The 27,054-nt window shown below is 40.9% G+C and overlaps 1 protein-coding gene across 1 annotated transcript in view; it reads right to left on the bottom strand.

The window, feature by feature from the left end:
• LOC124595119 overlaps positions 1–27,054 on the bottom strand; it is a 379,626-nt gene that overhangs the window by 121,266 nt on the left and 231,306 nt on the right. The window contains exons 4-6 of the mRNA XM_047133719.1: positions 21,281–21,511; positions 1,768–1,941; positions 1,219–1,472 (exon numbers count right to left, since the gene is read on the bottom strand). Coding sequence (XP_046989675.1) covers positions 1,219–1,472; positions 1,768–1,941; positions 21,281–21,511 — 659 coding nt within the window. The remainder of the gene's footprint in view (positions 1–1,218; positions 1,473–1,767; positions 1,942–21,280; positions 21,512–27,054) is intronic.

Raw genomic sequence — 27,054 nt, 5'->3', positions numbered from 1 at the left:
TCACCAACTAGGATGGGGTGACATCCAACAAAACTGGGTCTGATTCAGGATGAGGAGGAGGGGGTGAGGCCCCCCGGGAAGTGGGGGAAGCATCATCCTTTGACTTGTGCTGCTTCTTCTTCTTCTCACTCAGACGGTTGAAGGAGGTAATATCAGTAAGGAAATATGTGATAGCGATGTCAGTATCGGACAGAGAGCAAGTAGGTTTGGGGTCCTCTGAGCGTGGCTCCCTCACCCTACCAGAGGTTGCAGGCTTCCGAATCTGAGAACGATGGAGAGGGATGTTCTGAAAGGGAGCCCCATCCCTAACAGGAGCCAGAGAAGGGGATGTCTTCCTTGGCAGAGGAGGAGGAGGAGGAGGAGGAGGAGGAGGAGGAGGAGGAGGAGGAGGAGGAGGAGGAGGGGGGGGGGGAGGAGGAGGAGTACCTTGAGAGGAAGGGATGGGAGCCGCTGAGGGCAAGAAAAGAGAAGGTGGGCCAAGATAGGGGTAAGGAGAAGGGGAAGACGAAATGGAGGCAAAGGCAGAGGAGAGATTTGCAGGGTGAAGTCTGTCAAACTACTTCTGGGCCTCGAAGTAGTTGAGACAGTGAAGGACCTTTATTTTCTGAATTCTTTTTTTCTTCATATACACTGGACACTCCAGTGAATGGGTAGAATAGAATGGGGGCAAGAGCAGTTTACATTCAGGTGGTGGGCTGTAAGTGTCATTCCAGGTATTTCAAATGAAATACACAAAAAAATAGAAATATTTTCTAAATCATAATATATCAGTCTAAAGATGAGAAAAACATAGAAAAAGGCATATGACTTCATGAACAAAGTAGAAACACTGGATATCATTAACAGAAAAGTATGACTATGGTCATTTGGACCAATTCCACCATTCTGCTGCTAAACAAGAAGAGTATAGGCTTATATCTGATGATGAGAAAAGAAATGAGATTGTTCACACAGGAATTTTAGGACACACACCTTTTAGACGTGAGTCACATTTCTGTCTGCCACTTAAAGATGACGATGCCAACCTTTAGATTACTGACCACTAACATTGCCTAAAACAAGGACACAATGTCCACAACTAAACTCAGAAAATCCTAAAAATAAATCTAAGGCAGCAAGGTAATTTCATGACACAGGGAAACAAATGATCAAAGTGCATCTATGTTGGTTCTTAAAGAAAACTGTTTACAGACAATATTAAATAAACAGAAGGCTTACACAACTGAGCTGATGGGTCTTCTGTAACAGTAGCTGGAAAATGTTAATGCAGATGCACCGGCTGTTGGCATGTCATTGTGAAGATTCCAAAGCATTTCCAAAGGCCTCATGTATGTTCGTTCTTCAGGTGGCATTTGTGTAGAAGGCGGCAGAGGTTGATTGAGGATAGATGACTGCATTCTTGCTTGAGAATACACTGGCCCCAGTAATGCTGGTGACATGATAGTCGCATTCCAATAGTGGTTTGCTGATTCCTGGAATTTTGAAATTTATGGTTCTTAGACACATGGAAAAGATCTCAATTATGTTATACAAAAGCAAAGAATAAAGTGTTGTTAACAAAACACACACACACATAACAAAACCTTCACTTTTCATGGAATGACCCTTTTGGCAATTAGTATAAAGACTTTCTTAGCATACAGAAGTATAGAAATGTACTCCAAAGTATAACAAACATCATAATTATATTCATGTAAACACATTAACTATTCTTTGCTAACTAAAACCTCAACCATGTTAAACTGTCCCATATTTTGTAAAACTTACTTCATCACTACTGAATGGTGAAGGTGACATGAAACCAGAATCAGGTGACATCTTTGTTTCTACTGGTTGAGGAAACCATATGTTTGGTTGCATTATACTGTGCTTTGTCTCATGCTCAGTATCTTGTGATATATCTGCAGTCTGTGGTTTTGAATTATTGATACCATCATCCTCCTGGAAACATTTTTTAAATGATCATAAAATTTTTTATTACTGGCATCAAGAGAAAGTAATCACTGTTAAAAATAAACTTTTGCCTACTGATCTATACAACTATATAAATACAAGTTATCTGTAGTAACCAAGTAATACTCAAAACTGATCCAAGTAACAGAAATATGACTTTATTCATAAACCTCTAAACAATAACAGAAATAAGCCTCTTGTGACTCCACACATAACAAGCCAAAAGAATCATCAGAAGGTGCCACATAAGTGATACACAGAACAATGGTGTGAGTGGTACAAACTAAAAGAACATACTGAGAGAGTCATGCTGCTCTATATGTAAATATGCACGAGTCACCACTAGACAGCACAGCAGAGCAGAGACTGTGCTGTGTGCTTGCTTCCTACAGGTGGCCTCTAGCGCCAGCCCGTGTTGATACAGTTGGCTGCTGATTTAAGTGCACACACATGGTGACACTATACTCAGCGCACTCGCATTCACATGCATTAGTATCAGGATACAGCACGACTCTCCCTCGCGCAAAGAGAGCACCGAAGCAATGGGGGAGATGACGGCAGTCTGACGAGAGACAAATCCACTGGATCTGGAAAAGCAGCAACAGTGCTGATAGCAGGGGTGGGACAATGTGCCAGGCGGGCACCAGAGCATAGTGTCAGAATGCACTGACACATACGCACATACGAGGATGATGCAACTGCACAGCACCTGACAACAGCACTGAGGAGGAGGCTCCGCATTGTCATCAGCAGGCAGGTCCCAGTGCAGAGGAGATGGAGCTGGACCCACTGGCAATGAACACCGAGGCAATAATGGTGAGGTGGCTGGGGAGACGACCCAACCGGAACAGCAGGTTGCGGCAATGGCTCCGAGAACAGGCACCAAGCAGCTGGTACCCCAAGGTGCAGCACATGGAAGAGGCAGTGAATGGGATGAAGGCACCCCACAACAGGTGATGATGGGCTCAAGGCAGAGGGCGGTGGGGAGGGCAGCAGCAATGGGGACCACACCCACAAACCAGTAGCTTCTAGCAGTGAGTGGGGGCACAAATGATCAAACTGGCGCACCACTAGCCCATCGGCCATACTGACATTACAAATACTACATGCCCAGCAGTGGACAACTGGACAACAGTGGCCACAGTGACCGGTATTCACTTGGGCTGGTAACCAAACCCTTGCGCCCACACTGGCGACAAGAGCAAAACGGCAGGATGAAGCCAGCTGCAGCATGTGTGGCACAGGCCACAGAAGGTGGGGCAGCATGCATGGCTGTCAGCCATGAAGCAGCTCAGCTGGGCTCCACTCCCTTATAGGCATGAATCAATAGGAACTCAGAAAACAGAGACTGTCATTGGTCAAGGAATCCACAACAATTTTTTTCATTTAGGACTTGAATGTACCCATTAGTCATTCCGTCTCACCATTTGATTAAAGGGTGAAACGGTGGAGCCATAACATGATGAATGCCATGTTGGGAACAAAACAAATGAAAGGTGTGAGAAACAAACTGCGGACCATTGTCAGAAACTAAGGTACAAGGCCAATAGGAATTCATGAAGGGCTGTGAAAAGTCTCTATGAATGTATTCCCATGGTTGGTGTGGAGTGGGCCATGTGGACACACACACACCCTGGGATGCACACTACTCACAAGCCATGACAAAATTGACGATTTCCCCATCAATCCCTGCCCAAACAACATTCCCTAGCTAATAGTTTAATGTATAAAACTCCCCAATGACCTTGCTGGAGGAGATGTAGAGCCTCACACCGTAATGTGGTGGGAATGACTACTCGAGGAGAGAGGTCTTCCGCAGACACGTTCAAAACTCTGTCGAAAACAGAGATGCAATACAGTAAGTAAAAATAGTTGCACAAAGGGTCCTAAGCCTGGCCTGGCAGTTTATCTGGCCAGCCCTATTGAACAAATCAACTACCTGGTTGGAACAGCAGGTGCTGTGGGTGAGGATAAATGGGAAACCCTAAACAGTGACCCGCATTTCAATATCATGATGGAAGCAAAGCAATTCTTCATGATAAAAATTTGGATCAGGATCCACACAAAGGCAGGACTAGGCATCCACATTGGCATGTTTAAACATAGATCGAAAATGGATATGCTGGTCTGGAGAGAAAGTAGCTAAACAAAGTGCCAAGAGTAGTTTGGACTTCAAAACCTGAAAAGCGTTTTTGCAATCCAGGTCTCAGTGAAAAGAAACATTCTTGCATAACAAGGCATTGATTTTCAGTACAACAAATTTGCTTTTTATAGAATTTGCTGATTCTAAAAGCACTTCTGGCTGGCTCCCATGCTATTATGTTGAGGTAGGGAGGCCACCACAGTACTGCTGAGAGAGACACCAACTTTCTGCCACAAACCTGTGTGGGTGAAATGCTCTCTTCTACCATGTGCAGTTCATTCCACAGCTGTGACCAGTTTTCATGTGCTTTGTATTCCTTAGCAGTAATACTTGGGAGTAAATCCATCTTTTCCATGAATCCTGGCATTTATCATTTTACATGTAGGAAAAACACCCCAAATGCCCACCTGTTAACATCTGGACGTGCACAGCTAGAGCATCTTTTTTCACAAGAGAGTAATGCTGCTGGGCTGGAGTGAGAGATTTAGAGGTGAAAGCTTGACATATCAATGTGCTACAATGATGTTGAGGCCCTACTGTGAGGCATCAGTCATCAAAACTATATGCTGGTCTGGAGAGAAAGTAGCTAAACAAAGCGCCAAGAGTAGTTTGGACTTCAAAACCTGAAAAGCGTTTTTGTAATCCAGGTCTCAGTGAAAAGGAACATTCTTGCATAACAAGGCATTGATTTTCAGTACAACAAATTTGCTTTTTATAGAATTTGCTGATTCTCAAAGCACATCCCCGGAGCATATTTTAATGCAGTCAGCTCATCTGTTTCTTTAGAATTTGTCCCTCATGTGTGATTCCAAAACTACGTTTCAGGTTTTAAAAGACTGGTGTACAGTGACAAGAAATTAGATACTCAGAGCTCTCAAGTATAATAAGAAGTTTGGCTAACTGACAGCACTGTCTTTCACAGAAAGAGTGTTGGAGGGAATTTTGTTTTTTGTTTATGTCTCCCTCTGTTAAAACATTGTACATGGTGAACCTGAACTCTGTCAACATGTAAGGTAACAGGGGATAATATGGAACTCTTTCAAGTAATTTAAAATTTAAAGCACGGCAGCAGAGATAATATGCTGGGCAAAATAGGCTGGAAAATATTTGTTTGTGTTTTGATGGACGTTGTAGTTCCGTTGGATAGTGTTTTGGTTTCCTTTTAATTGCAACGAATTATATAAGTGTGGTGATAATTTGTAAAATTATATAATGTATTTAGATTTAAGTATTTAAATATTATAAAATATTGTAAACGAATTGTGGCCATGTTTAGCGATTATTTTGACTACTGTGGTGTCATGTGACCCGACTGAGGACTGTGGATGTGAGCGGGAAAATCGGGGTCTTTTGTCGTTGGCCGTTGTGGTGGCGAGTTGGGAGCGGCAAAGTGCCGCGAGTGCAAGCATGGACGCCAGGGTATGCGAAGGAACAAAGTGAAAGTGTGTGGGTGTGAGACAAACAGTGTACGAATTGCACGGATTATTATTTGTGAACTTAAAAATGCATGGCCACAACGTTAAAGTGTTTCTTTTGAATAAATAAGTTTCAATCTGAACGTGTATAGTTCAATTCACTGCTCTTCAAAAGCCAGCCAATATCAGACTCAATAATAGGGGCGCAAATGCAACCGTTTACTACCAACCCCCTTTACAGATGAGCCACGTGAAAAATAGGTAGTAAACGAGCCAGAGTTCAGTTGCAATTGGGGGCTCGTCCGGGATAGGACTTTCTTCCATATTCCATAGTATTTCGGAATCGAATGTCCGTCTGATGTTAGGCTTTTGAACAGTCAGTGTGGGGGCTCTGAGCTAAATCGGTGCATTAGCAGTACCGGAGTGTTTGTGCTGGACAAGATACGCGCTGCCCCGTGGTTACGCCGATATAAGGCCACCACGATTGTGAAGCAGTCAGTTACACAGTCTGATGAGTCGACCACGTGTTGCCGCGGGTAAAACTGCCGTGCTTGCCGTATCCACGTGTTGCCGCGGGTAAAACAGTCGTCCGTGCCGCGATACGTGCTGCTGCGAGAAGAAACCGTCGTCCGTGCCACGTCCATGTGTTGCTACGGGTAAAGCAGTCGAAGCTGTATCCACGTGCTGCCGACGATCAACGCCGTCATCCGTGCCACCGACCAACACGACTACATGCTGCCAGGGGCCTACGCAACGTGTTCTCGCTCCTGATTGAGTTTGCTGTGTGTCCACGCCGCCGATTAAGATTCATTGCATAGCTGTGCTGCGGAGCTCACTGCAGACGTCGCGTCACACAAGGATTTAAAAGATAAGTACAGCCAGCAGCTACATTGCAAAATTGTGTCCTTTCATTAACCATGGCCGATGAGACGCGTGAATCTCAAAGTGAAGGCGAATCAGTGGATGTTAGGAGTACCTGTAGTAGCCCTAGGCTGGATACCAGGAAGTGACCTCAGCACATTTTTTTGTAAAACTTACTAGTAAATTAGGAGAAATAGACTCGAAAATAGGGAATATAAAAACTGCAATAGTTGGAGAAATGGATTCGAAAATTGTGGATATGGAATTAAGGCTTAGTGATAAAATAAAGACAGTGAGTGAAAAATTTGATCAGCTAGATCTCAAATTCACTCAGATTACAGATAAAGTTGAAAACACAGTTAAAATTGTTGAGGGAATTATTGAGAGAGTTGATGAGGTTGAAAGAGGCCTAGTGGCCAAGGTGGACACTGTGCAAAGTAATCTTGTGGGGCAGATTCAGGTACAGGAACAGAAATGCACATTATTTCAAAGACAAACAGAGGCAGACATTGAATCCATTAAGATAGGAGTGCTGGATTGCCATAAGGGAATTACTGACAATAAGAAGGAATTAGAAGGGGAAATAAATGTCTTGAGGGAAACAGTTAATACTGTGGCAGCAGGGAATGGAAATTTATTGTTGGGATATTCTCTGGGGCATGGATTTCAGTCAAAACCTTTTAATGGAGAGAATAAATACCATGCAGTTGACTTTCTAGCTGGGTGTAAGGATAACTTTGTGACAGGGATGAGTGAGCAGGCAAAAATTAAATATGTTAAGAGGCAGTTGGAAGGGGGAGCTCAAACATGGGCAAACCAAAATGATGATAAATTTTGTGATTTTAAAACCTTCGAAAACCTGTTCTTGAACAAATACTGGGGCCAAGCAAAACAATTAAGATTGCAAAACGATTTTTTGAATGGATCCAGTTACAAGAGTGGAAAGGAAAGTATGATAGAGTTCTGTGTTAGAGAACTGAATAAATTAAATCATCTGGATAGGCCACTGGGCGTATTAACAGAAATATCTACACTAAAGAGAAGATTACCAGAGCATTTGCAATGGGATTTGATTCACAGTGCAACAGATTCAGTGGAAGAATTTCTTAATTTTGTGGATAATATGGACAGGGCATTGTGTTACAGACCTAAATACATGGAACATAGGGAGAGTGGAAGGTATCATGAAAGGGGAAACAGTATTAATTATGAATACAGTAATAACCATAACAGGTGGAGAGAAGATAGAAGTGATCAGAATAATCAGGATAGAGATTGGAGAAGCAAGCCACAAAGGTATAACAGAAATTTTGGAGGGAGAAGAGACAATTTTGATCAGATGAGGAGTGATAGAGAAGGTATGAGAGTAGGAATGCCAGATGCAAATGGACAGGGTAGGCAATCAAAAAACTAATTGATGCCCCACTTAAGGTCCGCAGGGGGGCTGGTAATTATGTGAACAGGGCCAGACAAGGACATGATGGGATGAGTAATAAAGTCAGCAAGGAAAATAGGGAAATTGGGATATGTCATATGGATGCTGTCTTAGGAAATGAAAATCTATGGGGGGGGGGTTTTAACAATTATAGAAATACAGATAAAAGGTATAAGAGGAAAAAAGGGAACAAGGCTAATATCAGCAATGAACAGTGGGAGTTTTACATTGATGACATGTTTAAAAGGGAAGAGAAATTACAAGCAGAGGAGGACAATATTGGTTTGTGTGCAGCAAAATTCATTGAAAGATCAGAGACAGAGGTAGTTTCATCAAAAGGGGGAACAGAAGTGGATATGGAATTAAGGGGCAATGTTCACAGTAATAATGGGTGTGATGAATGGGTAGAGATGTCTATTGGAAATAGTATGGAGAATTGTGGAAAAGGTGAGGTGAGGGTTATTCAGTGTGATGTAAAGGCTAATATGAGTGGTGTATTTGACAATGTGGAAAATGCTGGTAAATCACCGACTGATAAGGTTACTGTGCTTGTGGGTGCAGGTGTTAACTGTGGTAGTGATAATGACTTCAGTGTGGATATGGAAATGTGTAATGATATGGAGAATGTTGCTGTAGGTTGCCCAGAAGATAAAATCGAAACCTATGTTTTCTTAACTGATGATGCAAGCCTCAAAGACGTTAATTGTGGATGGTTAGGAAAGGAGGAGGCTGATTATGATATGAGTGATTGGGTGTCCTATGCAAAATTACATAAAGCTTTGATGCCTGAAGAATGGGGTAAAATAAAATTTAAAATTTCCAGAAAATTGGAAGAATTAAGTGAAGAAGAGAATGTTGAGTTTGCTATTAAGGATCTGTTTGAAGGGGATACTGATGTATGTTTTGGAGAAAGACCTAAAGATATTTGCATTATGCAAGAGGAAAGCAGGAGTGAAGTAGAAAGAGATTTATTACAGGAATCAGGGTTGAACAGAGTAGAAATAGAGGTGATACAGCCAATAATTGATATCAGTGTGGGAGGAGTTGCAGATATAGCATTATTAGACTCTGGCTCAAGTTTATCTGCAATCTCTGAATCTTTCTGGCAGCAAATTAAAGGTTTAGGATTAATAGAATTACCAGTTACAGGAGTCAAAATTAAGACAGCAACTGGGACATGTAGCAAGCCCATCAGCAGGGAAGTATTACTGGAATTTAATAGTAATGAGTATTGTTTTGATATTAGTTGCTTTGTGGTGAAGGGTTTGGCATTGAATGTAATTTTGGGTATGGACTTCTTGTACAAGTATGACTGTAACATTTTTGTAAAGGACAGAATGGTAGAATTTGATGCTGGTGGAAATAGACGAAGAATAAAATTTAAAGGGGAATTAAAAGGAGGTGAGACAATTACTCATTTACAAAGGATAGAAGAGGTAGGTGATGAGATCTGCACTGAACAGCAGATACATGACAAAGTGAATGAAATGGGACATTTAAATGAGGAACAAAAGGTGCAGCTTACAGGTTTGTTGTGTAAGCATAAGCATGTGTTCTCTGACAGACCTGGAAAAGTCGTAGATTTCAGTTATGTTTTGAGGGTATTGCCACATGAAGTGATAAGGGCCAAACCTTATCCTATAGCAATAGCTAATAGAGAGGCTGTAAGGGCAAGGATACAGATGATATTGAAGTGGGGCATACTGGAAATGGGGAGGAGTGAGTATTGTAATCCAATAGTAGTGGCGAAAAAGAGGGATGGTTCTATAAGAATCGTACTGGATGCAAGAAAGCTAAATAAAATAATAGTCAAAGAAAATGATCAGCCAGAGAACATGGATGAGCTGTTGCAAAAATTTTATAATGTTAAAATTCTGTCAAGTGTTGATTTGACTTCAGGGTTCTGGCAGGTGCAATTGGCTGAGGAGAGCAGAAAGTACACTGCTTTCTTATTTGAGGGCAGGACTTATATGTTTACAGTTGTGCCATTTGGTTTATCAATATATGTAGCAGTTTTTGTAAGGGCTTTAAGTCATGTGTTGGGTGATGAACTAATGAGAAAATTGACCGTGTACGTAGATGACATTTTGATTACGAGTAGCAATTGGCAAGAGCACTGTCAGCTGTTGGAGGATGTATTCAAGGCTATATCTAAAGGGGGGATGACCCTTAAGTTAAGTAAGTGTGAATTTTTTCAAGCAACATTACTATTTCTCGGTCATCAGTTAACTCCTGATGGCATTCTGCCCAATAAAGAGAAAATCAAGGCTATTGTTGACTGCAAGGTGCCAACGAACAGGAAACAATTGAAATCATTTATAGGACTATGTTCATTCTATAGGAAGTACATAAGTGATTATAGCCTGAATTCACCTAACTTATGTAAACTACTAAAGAAAAGTGTAACCTGGTGCTGGACATCTGACTGCGACCGGGAATTTAAAGCCATCAAGAATAGCTTAAAAAACAGCAAAATTTTGTTCTATCCAGATTTGTCTTTGCCTTTCTGTATTGGGGCAGACAGCTCAGATTATGGGATAGGGGCAGTGCTATTTCAGGAGAGGGTAGTAGATGGGAAGACCGAGCACAGGGCAATCGCTTTTGCAAGCAGAATGCTATCCAAACATGAATTGATGTATGGTATCTCAGAGAAGGAACTTTTAGCCATAGTTTTTGGATTTCAGAAGTTCAGGATATATGTGGAAGGTAGGAAAGTGATTGTTTACACAGACCATAAGGCTCTGAGCTATTTGCAAGAATGTAAGCTGTTAAATAATAGACTCATGAGATGGGCCATGTTTTAGCAGCAGTTTAACTATGAGATAAGATATATTAAGGGCACAGACAACAATGTGGCTGATGCCTTATCAAGATTACCTTTCATTGGAGAAGAACATGAAGCAAATGGAGACGAGAAAGAACTACAGATATTGTATATGAAAGGAGTGGGTGGAGAGAAGGAAATCAGATCCATCTGTAAGGACATGAGGAGACTTCAGAATGGGGACCAAACCTTGAAGTTTATCAAAACAAACTTTGGAAGTAAAGACCATGAAAAAATAGCTAAATATTATAGAATTTATAAAGGTATTTTATTTAGACGAAGAAATTTGGACAAAGAGGAGTGGAAGGTATGTTTTCCAGATGAGCATGTGGAAAAATTAATAAATTACATCCACCTTAGCCATGGGCATTATGGGGCTCAAAAAATGTTTGGAAATACTGCAGGACTATGTTAGTTTTAACAACATGGCCAGGAGAGTAAAGAGACAGTTGGCTTCTTGTGACAAATGTCAAAAAGTGAAGTATAATACTATTGCAGTACAAGGAGAGATGCAGAATATTGTTCCTAAAAGAAATGGTGAACTGCTGGCTATTGATTTATTTGGGAGGCTGCCAACAGGTCGAGGGGTTGTAAAGTATGTTCTTTTAGCTGTTGATGTATTCTCAAAGTTTGTAAGGCTGTATCCACTGAAAAAGGCCACTAGCCAGAATATAATTAACAAGCTAGAGAAAGATTACTTTGTGAATGTTATAAAACCAGAGAATGTTCTGTCTGATAATGGAGCACAATTTGTATCTAGTGTGTGGGGGAAGTTTATGCAAAGATCTGGGATGAAGCATATAAGGATTTCAGTGTATCACCCTGTGGGAAACCCTGCTGAGAGGTATATGAGGGAGCTGGGTAGGCTATGCAGGACATATTGCAGTAAAAAGCATAGTACTTGGGCAGAATATATAACTGTGTTTGAGGATCTTATGAACACAGTGAAGAGTTGTGCAACAGGATTCTCACCCTATGAGCTCATGAAAGATATCAAGCCTGACAATCTAATAGCAGAACACACAGATTTTCCTCCATCTCAAGACTTGACAAGTCAAGAGAAGATGCAGATGGCCAGACAGCAAATGTTAAAGAAAGGATATGAGAGACAGAGGAGGCATGGAGAAAGGTATAAGACAACAAAGTTCAAGGAGGGAGATAAGGTGCTGGTGAGGAACAAGAAAAAATCCAGTGACATTGATGGCGAAATCAAAAAGTTATTTGAATTATACCATGGACCCTTTGAGATAATGGGTTGTCCACACCCTAATGCATATAGGTTGGTATATCCAGTGTCCAAAAAGCCATTTGGACTGAGAAATGTAACGGAGTTGAAAAAATATGTGGTAAAAGAATAAAGGTTAAGGAAGTGAGATTCCCATGTACACTATTGTCGAGTTAAAAAATTATTGGGGGCTATGTATACGTGCATTTATAATTGGAGTATTATTTGTGTTACTGTGTATGTTGCGATGCCATTGTTAGTGGTCAACAAACTTCATTATACTGTATATATTTGCAACAAGGGAATCTGTTGTCCAATGGATTTGCACAACTGGTGTGGGTGTGATAGAAGCCTTGTTGAAAGTCATATGGGAACTGAAAGCTACTGTACATATAGTCTATTTCTGTATAAATATGTGGAGAATATAGGAGGGAGGAAATCTGCAAATAGTTTGTAAAAAAAAAATAGTTGAGATTTTATTAAAATTTCTAATGTATCTGTGGCACCTGGAGTTGATACTGGTGCGTGGGGGTAGAAGTGTCGGAGGTCCTGATCTGGGAACATTTGAAGGGTGAAACAGTATATATTTAACTATGCCATGTTTGTGTTTGATTTGTGTGCATGTTTGTCATTTGTACAAACCTCAATAAGAACTGATCAGTGAAAACAGGATGTTCCAGGGAGGATTTGGATAGCCTGATTCCTGGGAAATGTGGGTCTGCATGTCTAGGCAAGATTTATGAGGATTTGATTAAATTTTGATAGGATGGCTTGGCTAATGAGAGGAAGCACAGTGCTGTTGGCTGACAAGTTTGGAAAGACTGTATTCCAATGCATAAACCTGTGAACACAAGGATCTGGTTACAACAAATTCGTGCAACTTACAGAAACAACTGTGTAAAAAGTGGAAGTGTTAATGTGCAGTGGTGGGCAACCTACATATAGACTAACATGGGCATTTATTTTGCCTGCCCAGTCACTCAATAGGATACTATGTAATTGTATATTTGAGTTGGATACATTGTTGGATTATGTATGTATGTTTCCTAATGACAGTACATACACTGATTAACTCACCACTATAACACTGTTCTACGTGTTTTGGTGCCATTATAGTTATAATTAAAATGTTTAATATATAAAGTAATATGGGTTCACTCCATTTGGTGCTACTTCATGTTGCCGTTACTAAGGTAATGTCTCCATGAAGTGGGGGTATGTAAGGTAACAGGGGATAATATGGAACTCTTTCAAGTAATTTAAAATTTAAAGCACGGCAGCAGAGATAATATGCTGGGCAAAATAGGCTGGAAAATATTTGTTTGTGTTTTGATGGACGTTGTAGTTCCGTTGGATAGTGTTTTGGTTTCCTTTTAATTGCAACGAATTATATAAGTGTGGTGATAATTTGTAAAATTATATAATGTATTTAGATTTAAGTATTTAAATATTATAAAATATTGTAAACGAATTGTGGCCATGTTTAGCGATTATTTTGACTACTGTGGTGTCATGTGACCTGACTGAGGACTGTGGATGTGAGCGGGAAAATCGGGGTCTTTTGTCGTTGGCCGTTGTGGTGGCGAGTTGGGAGCGGCAAAGTGCCGCGAGTGCAAGCATGGACGCCAGGGTATGCGAAGGAACAAAGTGAAAGTGTGTGGGTGTGAGACAAACAGTGTACGAATTGCACGGATTATTATTTGTGAACTTAAAAATGCATGGCCACAACGTTAAAGTGTTTCTTTTGAATAAATAAGTTTCAATCTAAACGTGTATAGTTCAATTCACTGCTCTTCAAAAGCCAGCCAATATCAGACTCAATAATAGGGGCGCAAATGCAACCGTTTACTACCAACCCCCTTTACAGATGAGCCACGTGAAAAATAGGTAGTAAACGAGCCAGAGTTCAGTTGCAAACAAAATTTCAGAGGTTGTTCAAAAACGTTAAAATGTGTGTCAAATCTTATAGGACTTAACTGCTAAGGTCATCAGTCCCTAAGCTTACACACTACTTAATCAAAATTATCCATGGAAAAACACACACATCCATGCTCGAGGGAGGACTCGAACCTCCGCTGGGACTAGCTGCACAGTCCACGACTGCAGCACCTTAGACCGCTTGGCTAATCCTGGGCGGCTCAGAGGTTGTTCAGGGATACTTCCTGAGTAGAATTGTATCAGCAAACTGTGGCTTGTTGCAGAGAAATTTTATTTTGTTTGATTTCTTATCCCCATTTAGGTAGTATGTATTCGACCTAAAATACCTGCATACCAGTTCACATGTTGCCAATATGCACTGTGTGTATTGTTTGGAAAGGAACTTCCTGCGTTCTCTCTCAGTACTTGCTGATAAGAGTAATGCCCTCTTTATCCTTCACACTCAAGCTTGCTTTCAGTACAGCTTGGTTCTGTCTCTCATTCATTTTCTCACACTGTTAGTTGTAAGTTAACTATGATACACAGCAGCATGCATAAGTTGCTCATGAAGTTGGATGATATGTGCCTCATGAATGGCTTCGCTGAATGCAATAGAAGAGTGGCATGACAATGCTATGCTGAGCTTTTCCCACAGCAGTGATAGCTTGCCAAACTAACAATGTGTGATTTGGGAGTAAAACAGTTGGGTTCTTAACCAGATTCAGATACTAATGCTGAAGGAGTGTTGCTTTATTAATTAATGAACAAAAATTCAAATCAACAAATAAATATATTTTGTTTGAAAGGAAAAGCTGTGGATAATTTCAAACTACAACAAAGATGAGTGATGCTGATTTTACAGATTACTTCAGAATGGATAGAGAAGTTTTCAGAAATACATGACATAACACAGCACACCACTGAAGTAAATTGATGTTATGTATATGAGCCAATTGAAACTGAACTGGCAGTATATTGGAAACATCCCCCAGGCTGCGGCTAAGCCATGCCTACACAATATCCTTTCTTCCAGGAGTGCTAGTTCTGCAAGGTTCGCAGGAGAGCTTCTGTAAAGTTTGGAAGGTAGGAGATGAGGTACTAGCAGAATTAAAGCTGTGAGGATGGGGCGTGAGTCGTGCTTGGGTAGCACAGATGGTATAGCACTTGCCCGCGAAAGGCAAATGTCCCGAGTTAGAGTCTCGGTCCGGCACACAGTTTTAATCTGCCAGGAAGTTTGAACTGGCAGTATTTTTGAACAATGTCATGAACAATGATAATTTTGTGTTTGCAATCTGAAGACACAGTTTAGGCGCATGGCTCACCAGTTATTGAAGTATGAATTGCTCTTAAAGGAAAAACAACAACAAAACAAAACAGCAAAACTATACATAGAAATAATTGAAAAATGTAATGTATTAATGAAACAAGATTGACACCTTGAATGGTGAAAAACAAAACACTACTCAGTGAAACTGCCATAAACACACCACCATGCAACCAGGCACACACACAAGTCACATCACCACTGCATTGCTTGCTAATTTGCACACAACCAATTGAACCTGTTAAGTTACAAAAATGCACGCTACTCGGCACCACACCACATGCACTATGAGCACTTCACAATTTGCAGTGTAAGAAGTTAAGATATTAAGATTTGAACCTCCCATCATGATTGTTGATATGACAACATTGCTCCTCATGTGAATTTCAACGTGGTTTCCATCATGTGACTTTCTGCAGAGGAGAATAAAGTCTGTGCATTACCCAATTCACTGTTCACCTTTCCACGTTTGGTGGAAAACAATGGCAGATACCAGTGACTTTGGGGGACTGCTTAGTGACAAATTTGTGGGTCCATAAATGGAAGCAAAGCAACACACAATATGGCATAGATGATGAGTAAATGTCGTGACTGGTTCAGTAAGGAGCCTAGGAGGAGAAAGCTTTTTGCCTGAAAAAAGTTTTGGATACCACTTCCTCTGGTCATTCCTCACCCTGAAGGGAAAAACTTGCTGAAGTTCATGTGTCAGTGATGCCAACCCTGCAAGAGTACCAAAAAGCATGCTGCAAAATTTGGAGTTAAAAGCAGCACAAAGCAAATCACATGAAATGAATTTAGGATTGCAAACATCTCAGCTAATGGCCATAAATGAACTAACAGTCAATGACAAACTGACAGATGGAAGCAAGCAGACAATGCTCTTTGGGGGGGGGGGGGGGGCTCATAAAAGAATACAACAGAAAGAAACAGAATGTGGAAAATGATGCTCCACACGCAAGTGGGCTTGAAACCTTCCGGCACGTGATGCTGCAGCTACAAAAGTAGATGAGTACAATGACATTAGGCATAATAATATAGTAGTGGTGCACATGCTAATGCTTCAGACAAATAAATGTAATGTGTTATTAAAGTTAAATTAAATAATTGTCCATGTAAGGGACTTCCTGATCACCCCGTACTTTTGAATTTGAAGGATGCTGCATTACTCTTTGTTCTGTACTGCACATTTTGACGATTGCATGTTACAAGCTTTTTTACTGTTTGAAGGTATTTTCACAGAAATGAAGGTAACTGGGGTCAAAAACTAAATAAATCATATGCAACATTAACATAATTTTCCATTGGCATAACATAATAACAATATTAAATTGGAAACACTTCATAATTCTCTGTAAAATTATATTTATTTGGTCACAAACTAGTGTTTAGGCCATCGTCAGGTGATAACTGAACATTACAAACACAGATAAAATGATGTGAAACTTACACTGATATAGTTTATACAGAAGTTACAAAAATGATGGCATATAGAGAGAGTACATAGGAAAGTATTACTTTTTTCATATCATGCAGAAATAGTTACATTAACTAAAACAGGAAACTGAGTTTTTTATGTGGAAGTACATTTAGCAACTAATGAAACATAATGCTGAATTTGCAATATTAATCTAGTATTTGTAATTAGAACTTAATTTAAAAGAGGGTGAAAAAGAGAATCAACTTTGGTCATTTAGTATTGAGCTGACATACTGTGCTGTTTTTTTCTTGATTTCCAGTACCGTCAACTTTCAGTGTTTTGTAACACAATGTAAAACTTAATGGTCTACATCAAAGTTTGAATCTTTCTATCTTAATCTCCTGGTTTTCTCTTGTTCAGATATCCTAATTGCCACAGCTCTGGCTGACTGAACACCATGCTTGCATCCGATTTTATTCATATTACTCTGAGCCAAGGGTAGCAGTTTGTCATAGCTGCTCCATAAAAACATTGATATACTGTCGATATTGTAAAATGCGGATATGCAGATGTTAGACTAACTTTTCTGTGAGGTTATCTGAAATTTTGCCAACAATTGGGACGATGCACTAGTTTTTGTAACTATTGATTTGTTTCCATTGGCCAATGTAAAGAAGTGGTGAATGTCATGCATTTTCTTTTTTCATAATTTATTACCAATCAAGACAGAGCTATAGTCATTATTCAAAGCATACACGTTTGATTGTCTGCAGTTCTGTTTAAATAGCAGATTCAGATAAAGGAACATGTACAGCTTAATGCACTTTCAAATGGAAATCTCCATGTTTGTGGCAGTGCCGGTGCTGGAAGCTTCAACCTTTGGTGACAGTCTTAACAGAAAACCACTCTCATGATGTAGATTTAGGAAGAAAAGCTGAAAGATGACCCTACAGGAAATTAGAAACATATAGCACCTTAGTATTAAATAACTAAACTCAGTTTCCTTTATCCTTTCTGTCACATTTTACTTACAAGTACTAAACAAAAATTGTAAATTTAGTTTTACTTTATATTATTTGTTAAATGCATCTCCACATAAAATCTTTATTGTTTCATTTTTTAGTTACTGTAACTACACTCCTGGAAATGGAAAAAAGAACACATTGACACCGGTGTGTCAGACCCACCATACTTGCTCCGGACACTGCGAGAGGGCTGTACAAGCAATGATCACACGCACGGCACAGCGGACACACCAGGAACCGCGGTGTTGGCCGTCGAATGGCGCTAGCTGCGCAGCATTTGTGCACCGCCGCCGTCAGTGTCAGCCAGTTTGCCGTGGCATACGGAGCTCCATCGCAGTCTTTAACACTGGTAGCATGCCGCGACAGCGTGGACGTGAACCGTATGTGCAGTTGACGGACTTTGAGCGAGGGCATATAGTGGGCATGCGGGAGGCCGGGTGGACGTACCGCCGAATTGCTCAACACGTGGGGCGTGAGGTCTCCACAGTACATCGATGTTGTCGCCAGTGGTCGGCGGAAGGTGCACGTGCCCGTCGACTTGGGACCGGACCGCAGCGACGCACGGATGCACGCCAAGACCGTAGGATCCTACGCAGTGCCGTAGGGGACCGCACCGCCACTTCCCAGCAAATTAGGGACACTGTTGCTCCTGGGGTATCGGCGAGGACCATTCGCAACCGTCTCCATAAAGCTGGGCTACGGTCCCGCACACCGTTAGGCCGTCTTCCGCTCACGCCCCAACATCTTGCAGCCCGCCTCCAGTGGTGTCGCGACAGACGTGAATGGAGGGACGAATGGAGACGTGTCGTCTTCAGCGATGAGAGTCGCTTCTGCCTTGGTGCCTATGATGGTCGTATGCGTGTTTGGCGCCGTGCAAGTGAGCGCCACAATCAGGACTGCATACGACCTAGGCACACAGGGCCAACACCCGGCATCATGGTGTGGGGAGCGATCTCCTACACTGGCCGTACACCACTGGTGATTGTCGAGGGGACACTGAATAGTGCACGGTACATCCAAACAGTCATCGAACCCATCGTTCTACCATTCCTAGACTGGCAAGGGAACTTGCTGTTCCAACAGGACAATGCACGTCCGCATGTATCCCGTGCCACCCAACGTGCTCTAGAAGGTGTAAGTCAACTACCCTGGCCAGCAAGATCTCCGGATCTGTCCCCCATTGAGCATGTTTAGGACTGGATGAAGCGTCGTCTCACGCGGTCTGCACGTCCAGCACGAACGCTGGTCCAACTGAGGCGCCAGGTGGAAATGGCATGGCAAGCCGTTCCACAGGACTACATCCAGCATCTCTACGATCGTCTCCATGGGAGAATAGCAGCCTGCATTGCTGCGAAAGGTGGATATACACTGTACTGGTGCCGACATTGTGCATGCTCTGTTGCCTGTGTCTATGTGCCTGTGGTTCTGTCAGTGTGATCATGTGATGTATCTGACCCCAGGAATGTGTCAATAAAGTTTCCCCTTCCTGGGACAATGAGTTCACGGTGTTCTTATTTCAATTTCCAGGAGTGTATTTTTGCATTATGTAAATTCTGTAGATGTAGGGGTCTAATCATTTGTGTGTATTTTGTATAAATAAAATCTAAGTCATTTTATCTGTGTTTGAGATATTCAGCTGTCACTTGATGACCTAAGAAGCCCAGTTCATGGCCAAATACAACCTCAAAAATTTTGTCAGTAGAGATTAGATTCATCCTGCACATAGTTCACACCCGAATTATTAGTAATTCATTTGACAACTTCCATCTTACATGATATTGTGAATATGACAATGCTTGCCACCTGCTAGGTTCCACAACTGCTAGTAAGCATTGAAGTAGCCCAAAAAGTCATTGCAACAACAGGTATGTAGCAGTTTATTATTATTATTATTATTATTATTATTACGTTGTGTGGCTCAACAGCCTGGTGCAAGTCTTTCAACTGGATACCACTTTGGCGACTTGCATGTCCCACGAGCAAATGGCACCAAGTGCCAGTGGGTCAGCCATGCACACACACCCTCACCCACGCCCGCACACACACCAGCACCCACGCACAGAGAGAGAGAGAGAGAGAGAGAGAGAGAGAGAGAGAGAGAGAGCGCAGATACTTACAACCAAGGCCTTTGCCAAGTTATTCATCGTTGGTATATAAGTGCTGCATTGTAGAGAAGGACTAACACCATCACCAATTTTCATAGTCACAGCTTGATCAGACAAAAAATCAACACACCATGGATTTTTTTATATGGCTGTGAAGCTCTTTAGGGCTTTGTTTTCATGAATTATATGTCAGTTGCACTAATTACACATTTCTGCCAGAGTGTGACTGTATGCTGGACTGTGACCCAAACTGTGACCTTTGCCCTTTGTGGGCAAGTGCTCAATTGAGCAAGCTATCCAAGAAGACCCACCCTCACAGCTTTTGATAGCTCAAAAACACTCAAAACGGAAAGTTCTTACATTTGAGACCTGGCCAACACACTGTTTTAATCAGTCAGGAAGTTTCTGTAGCATTGTTAATGATTAAAGTATGGCCAACTTATTCTACAATACGAAATTTATGTTACTGTTTCTTCAATATAATTTGTCTTCATTGCATATGATCCCTCATTTGGACATGAGACCACATCACAAACTTCAAGACATGTTTTTCTTTCACATGGTCAATTGTATGACATTTTGACAATAAGTGGTTTTCTTTTAAAATCCAGCGGTACACCATATCGACAGGATTTGGAATGCAAATACTGGGATACCTGGAGTATGGCACATGAACAGGATGTATCTAAATTACAGCAGTTCTTAGTAGACAGACAATTTCACTTCGCTACCTACCACCACACCCCCTTAACTTACAATATTGCCTCATTAATTTCATGATTATTGATAGGCACTGCCCTTAAGCCATCTTCATGATCCAACTGTAGTTAATTCATTTTATACTTTTAATTTCATTAGTTTTGTGTCACATTCATCGAAAATTACTTCCAAATCGTCTGTTGGACCCTATTCTAATCATTTTTTAACTTTTTTCCAGGAGAAAAGTTCTCCTGAAAATGGCAGTGTTGTTGTAGCAAATGATGTACAATATTTTGATAAACGAAATTGTCATCAACAAGCTCTTTCACAGATTCTACGTATTTCCAACATAGCGTCATGACAGGATCAACAACATGGATAGCATAATCTCTTTATAGTAACTCTGTCACAGTTGAGTATTATTATGCCTGCAGATAGTTTCAAACTACCAAGTTAATTTCAAGCCAGTCGATGAAAGTTACTTTAATAGTGCCTGGTTAGATGACAATTCACACACAGGTAATGTACATGATACATATTTACATGAAATGTCAGGACAATTTCACAAGGCAGATGTATCCATGAAATGCAGTTCAGCTACCACATAATAAAATGTAACTGTGATGGATGCTACTAGGATGATGAAGCACTTGTTTCTTGATGTCACAGTTTTATTCAAGGTACTTCTTGATGAACAAGTCATTTTTGGATAGGTTACTTAAGATCATAGTAAACATTAAACAAACACTTTGTTTACAATTATAAATTAATTCAAAAGTGAAATATAAATGAAATATATTAATTCAAAAGTGAAATATAAATTAATAGAAAAGTGAGATACCAACTGAGCTCAGCTCATGCAGTTACCGAAGTGATGTATATTTTTATAAAGAAAAACATTATTTGCTGCTGATTCAACAGAACACAATTTGCATACCAAAAATGCTTGGTCCTGCTGTAATTGCTGCTGCTCTTGCTGTGGCTGCGGCTGCAGCTGCTGTTGTAACTTTTGCTGTTGCCCCTGTTGATACTGGTGCTGGACCTCTGGAGAAGAGTCATGTGTGTGCAGCCCTGCATGTGCATGGCTGCCAGGTGACCAAGAACAATCCTGTCCACTTTGCCTACTGCACGATTCTCCTGTGCCATCAGTTCTTGAGGTTGATGTCAGCTGGGGACCAGACAACATATACAATGAGCACACAGCCACTGTACCTGCAAAATTGTACTCTCTTACACAGAAACTTGAACACATGATGTTCCTCCCACACAATTATTTATTAAATGCAACAGCTGCTGTGTACATACATGGTTATATTTCTTAACAACCAACTAGAATCCTAATACATTGTAGCACATCTGGGAATGGTGGTGTGGAATAGAACAGCCAGCATTGAATTTTGGTAGGCCTTTATAATGCTACCGTAGAAGAACCATTGATTTTTTTAAGAAAGGAATAGTAAAAATTTAAACACAATCAGCTGAGGTAGAAAAATTGAGAGTAGACTGACAGATACATAAAATATTTGAAAATTCACTAGGTTTTGAACCTTGGAATCTTACTTCTGGCATTAGATAGTATCAGAGTGGGAGAAATGGATGTTTCAAAGTATTGCATAGTTTAAAGACTCATTAGAAGATCATGAGAAATGAAAACAGAGAGAAAACATGGATTGGATGTATTAGTTACAGTTGAAAGGAACGGCTGATCATTTGCTACAGTAATCTACAGTAAAGAAAATTCAGTTGGGTAAGCCTTTAGTAAGCAAGAGATCCTGCATCCTCTGTTCACAGAGGTAAACACTAGCTCTTATATAATGGTAGTAGTCCTGTGTGCACCCGAAGTTACTTTTACGACTTAAGGTATCTCTCACAACTAAAAATGACACACTGTGTTCTATTTGCTAGGATGCTTTAATCCAGTCACAAATCTAGTCTTATGTTCTATTCATTCATATTTTGTTCATAAGTGATAGTACAGGATTGTATCTAACACCTTCTGGAAGACAAGGATCACAGCAACAAACTGAACACCATGTTAAAGAGCCACCTAGGTCTCTTTAAGGAAGAGATGAGCTGGGTTCCACAAGACTATTGTTCGTGGAATCCACTTTGAGTCCTATAAAGCAGATTTCCAGTCTCCAGAAAGGTTATAACACATGAGTATAAAACTTATTTCAAAATTCTACCACAGATAGACATCAGTGATGTGGGCCTTTAGTTGTGCGCATCTTTTTGATGTCTCTTTTTGGAAATGGGAGTGACTTGCAAATTTTTTTAATTACGTGGAATTCTTTATTCCTTCAGTGATCATTACTAATTACTGCTAGAAGAGCAGCAAATTCTTTCACCTGCTTTAAATAGAATCATGTAGGTAGCCAAACAGATCCATCCAGCTTTCCTCTGTCCAGCAGTTTTAGCTGATATTCTATCCCATTGACATTATCTCAGTATCTGTCACTTTAATATGCTGGTATGGCCACTGAATGTCTGAATACATGTCTCTCATACATTTACTGACTTTATACATGTTCATACTTATCAATTCAATGAACCCTTTTAATATATGGGTCTCATGGCGCTCATATGGCTTCATTCAGTTTTCGTTTGTCAGCACAGTTTTGGCTACTCCTAAAAACTTGGTGAAACTCTCTTTGGCTCTGAATGCTTTCTAATATGTGAATGGGTCTACCTGTCAAAGACTTATTGTATAATACTCTTTATTTAATCCATTTATACTCAACGTTTTTAGTCTCAGGGCTGAATGTTTGATGCAGACTAATGTTTGTTGCAGACTGGTTAGATATGCTGAAATCCAATTTTCTTGTCATGTTAACTGAAAAGGAATGTCTTCCTACCTTTCTTCACATTCTTACTGACATCCATATTCGGGAACATTATAACAGCCTTATAATCACTGATTCCCTCCTGACAGCTAACTCACTCAAAAATTTCAGGCCAGTCTATAACCATGAGATTCAATACCTTACCCTCACTGAGTTGCTTCTCTGATTACCATCTCAAGGTAAATTGAAGATAGGCATCTTGTACAATATCACAGGAACACATGTGCAAACTTCCTGCCCCATGTATAGTTGGTTCAGCTCAAATTTCCCCATAATACAAAATCATTGCCAAAAATATGTAAGTGTGCCTTTAAGTTTTTCCTGAAATGTTCCATCACTATGGCTCCAGACATGGAAGGGGAGGAGAAGGAGGGAACTGTAAAAGCAACCAGTTACCACACTTGATCCAAATTTACCAATCATCTTCAACCTTTTTTTCTGCATTTAGATTTGTACTAATCTCATTAGAAACAATATTTTAGCAATAAACACACCTTCACCATTAAAGTCCAGCCTATATTTACAACACAAATAGCAATCATAATTTACTTTTCATTTCTATCACTTCTGGAATCTGTTACACTTTCTGTTTGTGGTAGTATGTGAGAATTATAACTGTTTATCAAAGACTAGTTCTGGAACCTCTCATGGATGCTTCTGTAGGTGACTAATACAGAATTAAATTTTTTTTCTCCATTTTGCAATGATGAATACTATTGCTCTGTGACTAATGGGGATGATACTACTCTACACTTTCCATTGTCAGTACATACTTTTTTAAAAAGGTTTGTCAAGAGATTTTTCTATCCTAAGAAAAAGCCATGTGTGAATGCCACACATACTCCACTACACCAGCAGCAGCTACTTGTGTGCAGTTTAGATCCTGGGAATGGTGTTCCAAACCACTATCTCAACTCCCACACTGTTAGAAAGACAAGCTGTCTTTCATTTCAGCCAGTCATCTTCAGGAAGAACATGATGGCCTCTGAATCCGAGTGGTAGAAATCATCCTACCAATACGAGCTACAATCTGCAATTGCATTCCCAAACTCAATGAAATAGCCACTAGCAAAGCTGCCTCCAAATCTTAGATGACCCTACCCCTTTTCTTCCAGTCGCCCCACCATAAAAAAAAAAAAAAAAAAACATATGAAGTGCACACTGGCATTGCCTACCAATCTGCCTTTTATTTCCCTGCGGGGTTCCATTACCTGCTCACCACTGTGTGACTGGCTTGCAAAATTATATGCACTTGCCTACTCTGATATTTAGTAACAGAAACAGATGTCATGTGACTGTCCCTCCAGTCAGCACTTGGCTGTGGGTTAAACTGCAGTACTGACAGTACCTTTTAGAACTGCAGTTTTTTCTTTAATTTCCATCCCATATTTTAACTGTTCATGAACAATAAATAAAACAGGCCATACCCTGAGCTTATTAAGTGGTAAAATATTAAAATTTTCTGTTGCTCTTAAGGACTTCTGTTTCATAGCAATGAAGTGGATTATTGATTCCCTAATTACTAATTTCCTAATTTCTGGATGCCACAAAACCATACACCTTGTGATATATGGGGATGAAAGTTTTTAGATTGGCTAGTACAACAACTGTTATAGTTGTAACAGAGACAAGGAATTTGTCATTCATTTTGACACTGACCACAATTACAGTATGAACGGAATGGCGGATGCTAACGCATTGTGTGTTTGTAGACAGTACCTTTGTACCAAATAGCAAGTCTGGATATTTTGTCACTATATTACTTCCATAGCTTCAAGTGACGATGCATTCCTACAATGGATTACAGCTTTCAGAACATTTTTAAGAAGCACCTACCACATCTCTTTAAGAAAACATGGACACCTGAAATCATCATCATTGTGAGAGAGACAATCATCAGGAGTATAAGATGATCCACACATCAAAATGGATGCTGTGGATGAGAAACAAGTCTGCAAGAAAAAGTTACATTTGGATTTATAATTCCATCTGTATAAAATGCTGGTGGTGCATCAGACAACAGATTTGGAGTTCCAGCAATGGTAAGACTTACCTCTCATTTTGATGACATTAGACTTGTCTGCAAGTGACTCTTTTTTGCAGGGGTATTTGAAAGAGCATGTCTGTGTTAACAAACACCAAGTTTAATGGAATTGAAAGATGTCATGAAAGAAGAGGTAGATTGCTTCGTTGGTTGGTTGGTTTAAAGAGAGAGAAGGGACCAAACTATGAGGTCATCAGTCCCTTGTTCCTAATAAAACAATGCCACAAGGGTGAGGATAAAATGGATGAACCATATAACACAAAACGGAAAGAAAGGAAAACCCACAAGATCAAAGGGAAGGCAATGAATTCTAAAAGGAACAAAAGAGGACAAAAAAACAAGAGAGAGACACTAGAAACAGAAGGGAGTAAAACATGAAAGTAGATTACAGTGGCTGGCCAACTGTGAGAATAAAAAGGAAAGCCAGCCACTCTGCAACACATTAAAACCTCAACCATAAAAGCACTTGGGTGGAGGACACAGAGGGACAAAGGACATGCACTAAAACCTACACAGAAGTATAAAACCCACTCTCAAGGATAAAACATATAACTAAAGGTGCTGTGGAGACATTGTCACCCAACACATAAGGCAGGGTGCTGGGAAAGTCAAAAGTCTGGTGCAGAATGGCTAAAAGAGGGCAGTCCAGCACGAGGTGGACGACTGTCATTTGGGAGCCACAGCGACACTGAGGTGGGTCCTCACGACGGAGTAGGTAGCCATGCGTTAGCCACGTATGGCCAATGCGGAGCTGGCAGAGGACGACTGATTCCCTCCGAGAGGCCTGCATGGAAGACTTTCACACATTCTTAGTCTGCTTAATGACACACAGATTGTTGTGCATGCTGTTATGCCATTCCATCTCCCAAAGGTGAAAAACTCTGCAATGTAAGAAAGAATGCAGGTCAGCTTCAGAGATGCCTATCTCCAGAAGCGGTTGCCGTGTCGCCTGTTTGGCCAGCCTGTCAGCAAGTTCGTTGCCAGGGATTCCAACATGTCCTGGGATCCACACAAACAACATGGAATGGCAGGACTGTTCCAGGGCATAGATGGAATCCTGAATGGACGCTACCAGAGGGTGGTAGGGGAGCACTGGTCGATAGCTTGTAGGCTGCTCAATGAGTCAGTACAAAGGAGAAATGACTCGCCAGGGCATGAGCACGAGATATGCCGCCAGCTCTGCAGTGAAAACACTGAAGCCAACTGGTAAGAAGTGCTGCTCAACATGTCCTCCATGAAATGCAAAGCCTATGTGACCATCAGCCATTGGGCCATCGGTGTAAACCACTTAAGAGCCCCGGAACACGTCAAGAATCGAGAGGAAGTGACAGTGGAGAGCAGCAGAGTTAACGGAATCCTTAGGGTCATGCAAAAGGTCCAGAAGAAGCCGCGGCCGAGGCGTACACCATGGAGGCGTACTTGAATGGACCGCAAGCAGAAGTGGTAAAGGGAAAGACTCCAGTTCAAAGAGAAGGGACCACATGCAAACCGCAGTCATTAGCCCCAATCTGGGCTGCTGGTGCGGGAGATGGACTGCCACAGTCAGGAAAAGGAGACAGTAATTCGGATGCTCAGGGGAACTATGAATGTGTGCTGCGTTAAGTGGCAAGTAGTTGCACACGTCTCATCTGCAGTGGAGGGACACCAGCCTCCACCAGTATGCTGGTCACTGGACTCATCCTAAAGAAGCTCCTGTAGCTTATTGAACCCCACAGTGGTGCACAGGGTCAAGTAAAGGCAATGCTGAAGGTGCTGCTGAACCATAAACCACACTCCCATAGTCAATTCGGGATTGGACAAGAGCTCCGTAGAGCTGCAGCAGCA

The sequence above is a fragment of the Schistocerca americana genome, chromosome 1 (genome assembly GCF_021461395.2).
Source record: "Schistocerca americana isolate TAMUIC-IGC-003095 chromosome 1, iqSchAmer2.1, whole genome shotgun sequence".
NCBI lineage: Eukaryota > Metazoa > Arthropoda > Insecta > Orthoptera > Acrididae > Schistocerca > Schistocerca americana.
Note: the sequence above shows the minus strand (reverse complement) of the source record. Positions and strands in the feature narration are given on the sequence as shown.